At 48.9% G+C, this 12,179-nt stretch overlaps 1 protein-coding gene across 13 annotated transcripts in view; it reads left to right on the forward strand.

Annotated features, from left to right (window-relative positions):
- Nucleotides 1-12,179, forward strand: part of PTPRF (protein tyrosine phosphatase receptor type F) — a 374,918-nt gene that overhangs the window by 295,893 nt on the left and 66,846 nt on the right. For all 13 annotated transcript variants that reach the window (XM_054515796.1, XM_054515799.1, XM_054515805.1 and 10 more), the window contains 4 exons: nt 5,314-5,583; nt 8,291-8,872; nt 9,405-9,538; nt 10,520-10,664. In XM_054515796.1, coding sequence (XP_054371771.1) covers nt 5,314-5,583; nt 8,291-8,872; nt 9,405-9,538; nt 10,520-10,664 — 1,131 coding nt within the window. The remainder of the gene's footprint in view (nt 1-5,313; nt 5,584-8,290; nt 8,873-9,404; nt 9,539-10,519; nt 10,665-12,179) is intronic.

Here is a 12,179-nt window from a genome sequence, read left to right on the forward strand (position 1 = left end):
GATACAGTGGATCTTTTCTCTTATTCCCCTCCTTAATGTTGTGTTATTTTCATCAGAGAAATTTCTGAGAGCAAATGCAAATTGCAGAGCTCCACAATCTTGCTCTTGCTCTCCCTTACTTTGCTATTAGTATGTCAGTATGCTGAATGCTGATGTGTCTCCAGTGCTGCACCACTGTAATGATATATCCTCTTTTATATGTGGTTGTCAGCACAAATAATTAGACCTAAAAGTTATAGCTGAAATATAATCCAAAAATGGCAAGGCCCTGTTTTGGAAATTGTCTATAAAATGTCAGCACTCAAGGATACATTGGGAGCATAAATAGTACAGCATTGTTTGAGCACAAGATTAGACTGTAAATGCATTTTTTCTGGTTCCAATTTTTCCTCTCCTTCTGTTGGTTCTGTCAATAGGTTGTGAGACTTCAGCAACTGCCTTTCTGTTTGAAGTCCTTTTGTAAAATGATAGCACTGGGGAGAGATGAAAGGTGTGTACAGATGAGTAAACCATGCAGACCAATGATTATATTTGAGGATAGCTCCTAAATTCACTCCTTCCTGAGTTGGAGGAGGTGGTTCCTGAGAAGGCAGGAGTTTTGGCAGGTGACCAGTCTGGCAAGGGCAAGAAGGCACCCTGTTCACCAGGGATCCTTCAGCTTGCCTGGCTCGAGTAATGAATTGGACAGTCTCACACTCAGAGATGTGCCCCTGCTTTGCACTCTGCTGCTCATCCCAGCTGGGAGGTTAGAGCAGAGCCCCCTGACCTTGCCTTGTCTGTGCTGGGACTGGGGAGGAGCAGCAGACCAGGCAGTCCTAGTTCTCCTTCAGAGCAAAAGGGACTCTGGCTGCTGTTCCCTTGTGCAGAGGACAGGCAAAGGGGAGAGGATGTCAGGACCCGAGCAGCTGGAATTGCCTCAGAGAGGAGCAGAGAAGCATGCAGAGCACAGGCACAGCTCCATCACCATGGGGCAGCACCCAGTGAGCACGCAGGAAGGAGAAAAATGAGGCCCAGAATTAGATGCCAGGTAGGCATGATGCAAAGGAGGCCCAGAAGCAGGAGTGGGCAAATAGAGGTGCCTGGATCTCTGCAAACCAGAGGGAGGGGTGTTAGCATTGTCATCTTCTAAGCTGTACTGCGGCCAAGGGAGCCAGCAGGAAAATTTGGAAATTTGGTTTCCCCCCTGCCTAGCAGCGCTGCACGACTTTGGAAGCCTGAGTAGTCCTCCTGGCACTTTGTGTTTCTAGCAGAGCCTCACTGGATCCAGCAGGGTCTCAGCACATGAGAGGGACTAACAACACCAGCCTGAGTGCCCTGAGCTTAGAGCCTACAGCTTTTGCAGCCAGCAGCAGGGAGGAGGGTGTCCCTGGTTCTCCAAAGGGGTAACTTCACCCTCGGAGGGAACCTGAGACGTGTGGAAACAGCCACTCTGTGCTGAAAGGAGCCAGGCAATCGATTGAAGCTCTTTGCTCTCACGGCAAGGAATGTGCATGTTAGTGCATGCTGAATTATTAACATTTCTCAACCTTTGTGGCTCTAGTGTTGCTTGCTCCCCTCCTTCCCCCCAGCAGTCCCCCCTGTGAGTGGGGAGCCAGACTCCACAGTGTCTTTTCTCCTGGTCCTGTGAGATCCAGGGCATGGGCTCAGGTTGCACTGCACTCACTGCTCCGAGTTTCACTTCACTTCCTTAGGAATGCTCTTGGTGGGGAGATATGCAGAATAGTGGGCTAGCACAGAGCCCTTATGATGTCTGTTCTCTGGATGAATTATAATGAATCTCATTTTTGACAGTCTGCAGGTTTAGTTAAATCCCTGAATTATAGTATTGTCCATTGAAATAATTTTAATATTCACAGTAGTTTTCCCTGTGCTGTTCTTGCAAAACCTCTGAACCACCTTCTTCTGATCCTTATCCAAAAAGAAGATTAAAAAATTATTGCAAATTCTAGTCAAGAAAATTGTAATTAAAAGGGAAATTTCATTGCTGCAAAAAATGAAGAAAACAAAATTTTCTGGAGCACTTAAGGTAGAATCATGGACTGTAATAACCCATGTGATTTGACTTGTAAATTGGACAGAAATTCCAAGAATGTTGCTTTTTGAGGAGTTACACTGATTTAAATTATTACCAGACTCTTACGCTAGAGAAGCTAGCAACTTAAATTGCTGGCTTGAGCCTGAGGAATGTGTTGATGGTGCTCTGCAAGCTGCTGTGAGAGCTGTGCCAGCTCTTGCTAATGCTAACTGACAGCATCTCCCCTTCTCCCTCCATACTGACTGGGACAAGAAGCTGCCAATTATCCCCCAAGAGGATGGGAGGCTGATGGAGCCCATCCCTTCCTTTGCATATACTCCTGAGAGAGCACTGTTTGGGCCAGATCTCTTACTGAAGGCACTGCCCTGACCTCCTCCCACCTCTCATGTAGAGAGCTGACCCCTGCACAGGGCATCCATTTTTAGCAGCTGGGTGCCTTGAGCACTGCTGCTCTCTGGTGCAGCGAGCCCATCTCAGCAGCTCTGCTGGTGTGCAAATGAGGGGAAGATGGCTCAGCCATTCTGGGTTGCAGGAATGCACCACAGAAGCCTGTTTAAGCACTCCTCTGTTGCCAGGCTGGAGAGCTGAGGCTCCTCACAGCACCTGCAGGCTGTGGTGTGCAGGAGGCACAGCCCATGTCGAGGCTGGTGAGGGGGTCTCATACTGTTTGATCCACAGTAGAGTTTTCCTTGCCATTCATCCCTTTTCTAAGCACAGGAATGCACCAATCACCTCTGCTGCTCCCGTGTGTGTGGCACAGGGGGGGAGAGTGACTTCGCATCACCCTGCAGAGCGCTGCAGCAGGGCCCTGAGCCCCAGTGAAGTGCCTGTCCCCTCCCTGCAGGGCAGCAGGCAATGTCAGCCCTGACATCCCTCGAGAGAGGCAGCACAGCCACCACAGGTCCTGCCCCTCTGCAGGACACATCAAGGGTGACACAGCACCAATGGGACTCACACAGCCCCAGGAGCACCCTGAAAGCAGGAGCTTGGCATGGGGACTCATGTGGGGTGCAGGGGAGTCTGCAGTAGGCTGTGCTGCCTCTGGTCTCACAGGGCTGGAAGTGAAAAATCTGTTTGTGCATGCTGGGCTCTGACCTTTCTGCATGGCCTTGTGTCCTCCAGTTTATTGTCTTTCCAGGTCCTTGTTTGTATTTGTGTGCCTTCCCTCTCCCTGTCCTGCCCTTCCACCACTGTCTGTCTGACTTTGTAGTGGCCTCCGGTGCCTGCTAGCCTGTTTGCCTTGTGCATGTGTGTGAGTGCTCTGTGCACACCTATGGCATTATCCTCAAAGTTTGCTTTTTTTCTGTTTTAATACAGCTTGGGTGGGTGGGTTTGGTCCTTTGGTGGGGACAGAATTTGAACAGCTTCTACCTGGAATAATTCGACGCCATGTTCATTGGAAAATAAACCTGACTCCTAATGAATGGTGCTGGGATGCTTTGGTTGGAAATACATGCCATCATGTTAAACCATTGCCATGTCCATCAGGTTAAGTCTGTATTCTCATGACTGCATAGCATTTGAGTACACTTTCAGTTCTGTCTCATTTGGGGAGCACTGCCCCGTTGGTCAGGTAACATTTCACTGGTGATTGCTCATGTAGGTATTGATTTGAGATTTAATAATTGATTAAAAGAAGCATCCAGCAAGACTTTGGATTTATATTCAAAAAAAAAAAATTGCAAAGGAAGTTATCCTTAAGTTATCCTTACCCTGGTTGGTAAGGAGCTAATGAGCCCTGTTTTGTCACTGAGACGATGTGTAGTACACACACAATGTTGACAGTATTGTTTAATTTATCACAAAGTCTTAGCTCTGTTGTACATGCAAGTGTGGGGGCTTCTGTGTTCAGTCTATTTCTGCAAACCTGATGGTTTGGGGATGAATCATCAAAGAGAGCACTAGTGAAATTTGATTTGGGTAGAGCCAGCTTGGCAAGCGGAGCTGACACCTCTGTGGCTCACGGGGCTGTCAGCAGCTTTGCTGTCTGCGGAGATGCCGCGGTGGAGGAGCCAGGCCAGCAGAGCTGTGAGTCCCCGGGCCCCCATCGCCCATGGGGCTGGCCACACCCGTGGCCTGTTGTGACCTGGCCCTGCTCAGGCTCCTGCCCCGTTCCCAGCTGCCCCCAGCCCTGCAGCAGTCGCTGCCCCACCAGCCCAGTGCACGGATGGAGAAGCACAATTGGCAGGGAGAGGCTCCTCGCAGCCGGTCAGTCGTGACCCCGGCCGCTGCTCAGGGCTGCTTTTCCAGTGGAGGAGGCTAGAGGAGAGCAGAGCTGCTGGGCAAAACACATCCAAGCAGTTTCCCTTTTTAACTACAGACTGAAATGAGCTTGCCCAGAGGAGACAAAGATTTACTGAGCACAGTTGTTTCTCTACCCTTGCTTAAATAGGCCCATAACACTAACCCTGAAGAAGGGACCTCATTTCTCAGTGTCATTTTCCTGACGGGAATGCATATGGCAGGCAGCTTTAGAGCTTTATTGTAGCTGAGAGTTGCTTACAAATAAGTCTTGAATGAAATACCCAGCAAGGGATTGATAGGAAGAGAAGCTGTGCAATGCAATAAGGAGGAATACATCTCCCAAAGAGCTGCCATGAAGGTGGGAAAGGTTCTGCTAGCCCAGCTCTCTTCTGTCAAAATGGATATGATCTCACATCTGTCAGGATTAGTTCTCTCTTGCCCAGCAAGGTGATCTCTTCAGGCCCTGACAATGTCATGCAGCTCGGGTGACTATTTTCTGAGCCAAGGTAGAACCTGAGTTACATTTTGAAAGGAATTATATTTTATTTAGCAGCACACGTGTGCTAATTCAAAAAGAAACCCTTCTGCTGCCCCTGCCCAAACCCTGTGAGGTTTAGGGAATGGGCTGCTTTGCTCCAGAGCTAATAAATTGAGCAGGTGATTCCGTTTTGCAGAGCTTCAGCGGGCCCTGCGCGAAGTGTGTGACTGGCATTTGTGCATGCTCTCTAATTAGAAGGATGTAATTTAAATGGAGGAATGTTTCATGTTAGTAATATGATTTCAAAAGGCTATGTTTGGAGGGAACGGATTGAGCCATCTCTTAATGAGTTCTGCTAATAAGATGCCAGTGGCTAAAGAAGGATAGCAAAGTGTGTGCAATTTGGCAAAGTAGTGAACAGCTTTTGCACTTCATTTTATCTGTCCTGAGGGATAGACAGGCAAAAACGTTGACTGCCCCTCATGTACCCCCGCAGTGCAGCTGAGTGCTCTCTGCTGGTGCTGTGGCCCTACTAGCTGTCTCCTCCTTGTTTCAGTGCGGCGTGTTGCTCCTCGATTCTCTATTCCTCCGAGCAACCACGAGGTGATGCCTGGGGGGAGCGTGAACCTCACCTGCGTGGCAGTAGGTGCTCCAATGCCCTATGTGAAGTGGATGGCTGGTGTGGAGGAGCTGACCAAAGAAGATGAGATGCCCGTTGGTAGGAACGTCCTGGAGCTCAATAACATCATGCAGTCTGCCAACTACACCTGCGTGGCCATCTCTTCCCTTGGCATGATCGAAGCCACAGCCCAGATCACTGTCAAAGGTAAGGAACTGTTACTTGCAGTGCTCCTGTTTGGGTTTCAGTAATGTAGCCCTTTGCCAAAGTTTCTTGGCTGCTGCCAATTGACTGCTCTCTTCTGTGACTTTTCCAGTTTGCAAGGGAGGTTCCCAAACCCAAAACTTTGTTTTTTCCTGCTCACAGTATGATGAGATATTTGCTCTGAAGGTCATTTTCCTCTCTCCTGCAAGTGGCATGGTAGACAAGCTTGTGTCAGGCCAGCTTGTGTCCTTATTATGCCATGAGAGAACCTCGCTGAGTCTGTGTTGGTCTCAGCAATGTCTGGCTTGTTCAGTGCATCAGCAGGATCAGCTCCACACAGTGGTGGGCCAGGGTGTCTTGGGGCAGGGTCTGTGGATGTCTGCAGTCAGAGAGCTGTTCACAGAGATGTCCTCTTCCAGTAAGGGTGAGACAAGAAGGTTAATCCCAGCAATGTGAAGTGTCCATGAGCCTCAACAGAATGAGCACCCTCCCTCCCTGCAGGGAGGAGCTATATGAGTTCATTTGAAATTTGTTATGTAACCCTCTGTAAATGTCTTCCCTTACTGCTCTGCCCCTTTCCTTTTCTTTTTCTTGTGTTGCTGTCCTTCAGCTGTACTTTCTGCTGAGGTTTCACAAGTAGCTTTGCTCCAAAGAGGATATTGTTGCCAATTGCTGACCACAGGGTAGCCCACCCACTAACAGGAGGCTGAAGGTGTCCTGCCTTTCCCATCTGGGGCCTATCAGAGCCGCAGTATCTGTTTCCTTCTCTGCTTGCAGTTGATTTGTAGCTCAGATTACCACAGATATGTCGTCTTTTGAGTCTGTCTGTTCTTGCAGGCCCCTTCCTGCACTAAGGCCACCTTTAGCACAGAGTTCCTGCTTGAACAAGTCAGAGAATTGAGTGTTAGCCCTCTCTGACCTGGAGATAACAGGAAATTCTCTGGGCTAGTCAGAGGATGCTTTTAGCCTCTGCCGCACCCAGCTCCCTTTACTCCCAACACCTGCTCCTCAATACCTTTTCCAGCTTCCCTTTTCATACAGAGAACAGTGGTTACCTTGCTATAGTAGATACACAAGAGCATGTAGGAAAAAGGGCCATGATGGGATGGTGGTCTGGTCTTGGAGGGAAGAGGTGGGAACTGCACCATTGCACTGATGGTTTGCAGCATTTCATAGCTGGAATGCCTTTGCCTCCATCCCTCACTGCCCCAGGACAGGGAGAAAATTGCTCAGCTCCTTTTGCCCTTCACCTTCCTCCTTGTGTCCTTGTCTGCTTTTTCTACACCTTTATTCTGGATATCTTACTGCCTCTGTCCCAAATTCCTTCACCCAGTGTTGCTTCTCCTGTGTTTGCTGGCAAGCAGAGCATTTTCAGCGCAGACAGGAGCAGCAAGATTACACAGAACTGACTGCACTTAAGTGTGTTGAAAGTACCAGACCTGCCCTTGCTCACATGGAGGGTGCACACCCAACAGCTGTCAGGAGTCAAATTTGTGGGTCTTCAAAAGAAAAGGAGTTTCATCTGTCCTTGAAAGCCTGAGGGATGCTGTGAGAAATCTGTTTCTTGAGGCCATAATACTTTGCAGGTTGGGTTTGCCCTCCCTGAGTCGTCCATGGGCAGTGGTGAGGTGTCTGGCTGTGGGTTGTGTGCCCTCCCCTCACATGCCAGTTCAGCCCTGATGATCTTCTCAGTATTCATGTTGTGGTAGCACTGGCGAAGGCATTCTCTGGTACTCAGAGCAGGCATGCCCTGTGCTAAGGAGCTTGCCTTCCTCAGCTGAACATGTGAAAACTAGAAACCTGATGGCTTTGCCAATGAATGAAGTTCTTGAGTATCTTAATTTGGGTTGAGCATTTTCCCTAGTTCCTTCTCAAGCATGACTGCATTACAAGTCACTAATTACTTTAGAGTGGTTTGTAGGAGGTTTAAACTTACTGTAGACTTTAATTCAGTCATTGTACTAAAGTATTTGTGTACTCTGCAACTCTCTCTCACACACAGTCATTCTTTTTCTTTGTTCTTGTGGTAAAATGGTAAATCTGGACATGTGTATTTGCAGTAGTTGTGTTCTCATTGACACTTCGGAGGTATTATTGTCAGAGTTCTTCTGTAACAATTTACTGTCTGGTTGCAGTTTGACACACCACCCAGTGAAATAGTGGATATGAAAGTTGGCAATTTCTCTGGCTGTATCTCTCCTGCATGTACTGTAATACTTACAAAGCCTTGCCCCATCAACCCTTCTAACAGCATTGTTCATGAATTACCTTTGGCCTAAGAAACTGCCTCTCTGGAAGCAAGAGCATAACTCCAGATTACTTTGGTGCTCTGATTGCTTTACTGTGTAAATCAGCTGTGCACCTGGCTTCTGGGGCCAGCCCAGCCCAGCAAGCATCTTCCCACTGCCGGGTGAACCCCCATGACAGAAACATTCCTGCATCCCCGTTGAATTACTTTTATTTAGCCTGCTGCTGGTAAGTGCGTCAAGCACATCTAATAACATGATTGCTCTGTTTATCCTTCCATTAAGAACCACTTCAAGCAATATATGGTAATATAAAAATGCATGTTATAGAGTATGAAATGATTTCTGCCTTTTAAAGAAGAATGTTAATGGGAGGTGGCAGCTCCATTTTTATCCCCGTGCACATTGCAAGGTTTGAGCTGACTGAATTATTTAAATCACACCTTTCTGCCTTCCAATTGCAGCACTGCCAAAACCTCCAACAGAGCCATTAGTGACTGAAACAACAGCTACCAGCGTGACCCTCACCTGGGATTCAGGCAACTCTGACCCCATTTCATATTACGTCATCCAGTACAAGCCCAAATCCCTGGAGGGCCAGTTCCAGGAGGTGGATGGTGTGGCAACAACCCGCTATAGCATAGGTGGGCTCAGCCCCTTCTCTGAGTACGAGTTCCGGGTCATCGCAGTCAACAACATCGGCAGGGGTCCCCCCAGTGAGCTGGTCGAGGCCCGGACAGGAGAGCAAGCTCCTTCAAGTCCACCCCTCAAAGTGCAGGCACGGATGCTGAGTGCCAGCACCATGCTGGTGCAGTGGGAGCAGCCGGAGGAGCCCAATGGACAGATCCGAGGGTACCGCGTGTACTACACCACGGACCCGCACCTGCCTTTGAGCGTGTGGCAGAAGCACAACACTGATGACAGCCACCTCACCACCGTGGGCAGCCTCATCACAGGCACCACCTACAGCATCCGTGTCCTGGCCTTCACTTCGGTGGGCGACGGGCCCCCCTCAGACATCATCCAGGTCAAAACTCAGCAAGGGGGTACGTATGGAGTGGGGCAGCGGGGCTCAGCTGAGTGTCTGACCTGCACCAGGCATCACAACTGCACTTGCTGCTCAAATGAGCGCATGTCAGAGAGGGTCGGGGGGCATTCCCACCCCACAGCCATCAGATTTATGCTGTCAGATTGTCCTGGGGAGCTGCTATCAATCTCCATGCAGGTAACAGCCCACACTTTTGTCTGAGACACAGTGGCTAAAAACATGGCACAAAGTCCTGGGCACGGGTGTCAGCACCTGTGTAACTGCTGGACCCTTCTGGGGTCTGAGTACACTGTGGAAGGAAGGATCTGGGATGCAATGAGGGTCTGGAAGTGAGCACGATCCCCATAGTCACCCACCAGAGTGACAGAGATGCTTGCTTGTGGCCTGAGATGTTCTAAGAGCACAGTACAGGAGAGAAGGAATGTTCTGGCAGAAATGAAAGAGGATCCTCACAAAGTGAAATGCTGACTTTGCTACGTCATACAACTCTTCTTGCCTCTTCTAGCACTAACCATGTGTTTGTTCCCCAGTTCCTGCCCAGCCAGCTGACTTCCAGGCAGAAGCAGAGTCTGATACCCGCATCCTGTTGACATGGCTGCCCGCCTCTCAGGAACGCATTACTAAATATGAGCTGCTGTACTGGGAAGGGGAGGATGGCACTCAGGTGAGCATCCTGCCTGGAAGCTCTTGGGGCTGGACATGGCAGGTTATCAGCTTGGGAAGGGTGTGTGCTCCAGCCAGGGTGGTAACAGAACTGTTTCTTTGTGTTTCTTTTGCCTCAGTGGTGTGCAATAGGAACGTGGCATTCTGGTTTCTGTGTAAGTGACTTCAACAGTTCTTGTTCATGCTGGCAAAGTAGTTAGTGACTGGTTTGGGACTGGAAAGGCTCAGAATGCTGTGACAGCATCCCTGAGGCACGCTTACTGCTGGTGCCTCTGAACAGTCACACTTCCGGGCAAGTCTGAAATGGCCTCCAACATGTGTCTCTGGCTCCAGGACTGGTTAGATGTAAAAAGCAGATTGAAGGTAGCCTAGAGAGAGCCCTTCCACATTTACTGCAGGTCCCTAAAGGAAGTCTAGTTCAAGATATATCAAAGGTAGTGCTGGTTTCAAGACAGCACAGCAAGAATTGTGCCATGACACCATCACAGTGTCCAATGGTTTTCTCCCTCTCCTCTTATTATAGTGGCGTGAGAGCTGCCAAAAATAAGTGTCTTTCAGGTGAAATGTCAACAAATCAAGCTCTTTTCCAGCAGTGTTTCGGTGCATTAGAGATCCTGAGTGCTGCAGAACAAGGGCTTTACTCTGTTTCACAGGCAATATGCTGTCTACTGGGAGAAAGCAAACTTGTGTGTCCTGTGCTCCTTGTCTGAACTTGTATAGCTGGACCCAGCATTCCCACAAAGCTCTAGACTAGTGAGTGCAGTCTGGACACCAGACAGTATAGCCTGGCTGTGACAGAGGCCTGCTTCCCTGCAGAGTCCTGGTGTGTCACCCAGGAAGCTCCGTGCTTTGGAGTCCTGCAGGACTGCAAGCAGGTTTGGCAGCGTGGCTGGGACTTTTCGTGGGTCCAGAATGGCTGCGCACCAGCTTTTCTGTATCCTCCAACTACACCAAATAATCTATTTCCTTTTTTTTTTGGCAGCAAAAGGTGGAGTTTGACCCAACCTCCTCGTATGCCGTGGAAGGTCTCAAACCAGACACATTGTATAAGTTCCGTCTGGGTGCCCGATCAGAGCTGGGGGTAGGAGTTTACACCCCCATAGTGGAAGCCAGAACTGCCCAATCCAGTAAGTGCCTGACACTCAACACTGCTGGAGACAAAGCAAAAGCAGTCCATTTTCCATCTCCTGGGCACAGAGAAGCCCAGTGCCTCTGCCCTTGTAGGTTTGCAGGGATGCTGGCATGCAGTTTGCTAAAGGGAGTAATGGGAAAGCCAGCTGGGTTTTGGATCAGGGCTCTTTGGCAGAGTGGGTGAACCCAAGGGGTAAGTTGTTTCTTTGTGTCCCTTTGATCATACTGTCTTTCCCTAAGGGTAGATTCATAAAAACTGATGGAGGAGTAAAACAGGCTGGGAAATTGCTTTGGAGAGATTGATTTGAGTGGGTTTGTGCATCTCTATGAATTTACTCCCATGCAGGCAAGCTGTCTGGACAGGCAGCATATGGGTATTTGGCTCTAAATGTGACTGTCTCCAAACCATTGGATTTTCATCCCTTCACTCCCCATTCCAGCTGCCTTGCTTACACAGGAGTCCATCCCTGGCCCATTCAGTTGATTGCAAGGTGAGGCATCCTGTGGGGCCAGGTGTGTCTGTGCCTGTCAGGCAGCTGGAAGAGTCATTTTGGAGAAGTGGCTGTTTGCCAGGGTTGTGTGAGCAAGTGAGGCTGCTACTTCTGGGACTGCAGTGCTAGGGGAAACCAGAGCAAGCTGCAGTTGAGTTAATAGAGAGGCTCAATAATGAGGTAACCCAGGCAATATCACTTTCATCCTGGCTCTGCCCTGTGTGATCACAGAGCGGGAGTTTGCACTGCTCTGATTGGCAGCTCAAAGTGCTGCGCATAAGCAGATTAGGGCTATCAAAGGGCCCTGCGATAAGCTCGTTTTCACTAACGATTTTTTGGGCTTGCCATTATGCAAAGGGCATTAAAAGGGGGAAAAAAGACATTTCTGTTAGCACCGTCTGTCTGGGATTTACTGCTCTGTGGAGTGAGCAGTTGGCACAGGCAGCCAGCCTTCCCTGCAGGGAGGGCAGCAGCATGCACAGCAACCAGGAGTGTGAGATGGCCATTAGAAAGGGAGCTCTGGCAGGGAAGAGCAGCTTTTCTCACTTTTAGAATGACCTTCTCTTTGAGGAAAACTCAGCTTCATTAACATACCAGTCCCAGGCATTCCTCCACCTCGTTAATTGAGCTAATGATGTCTTAGCGCTGCACAATAGGCAGGTATGAAAATGGAGAAAGGTTCAGATCATATGGTTATAAATATTTGAAAACTGAGAGCAAATTCTGAATATGGGGATTTGTATACGTGTTTCAGATAGCTTTTGTATTGATAGCAAAGGTTGAAGTAATTCTCCTGCCATGTAAATTAATTCCATCAGTGGATGCTCTTATCCTTGAACACACTTAATCAGAGACAGCTCCATGCATAAATGAGTCCTTCAGAGTCTCACAACAGTCCAAGTAAGAGAAACGTTTGTTTCATGGACTCCTAAGGGCAGACATCTTATCATGACCTACTCTACCTATTGTCTGCTCACAAGGCATCTCACACCAGTCTGGTTTTAACGTTGTCGCTTCACT

This window comes from Molothrus ater, chromosome 9 (assembly GCF_012460135.2).
Source record: "Molothrus ater isolate BHLD 08-10-18 breed brown headed cowbird chromosome 9, BPBGC_Mater_1.1, whole genome shotgun sequence".
In the NCBI taxonomy this organism is placed as follows: domain Eukaryota; kingdom Metazoa; phylum Chordata; class Aves; order Passeriformes; family Icteridae; genus Molothrus; species Molothrus ater.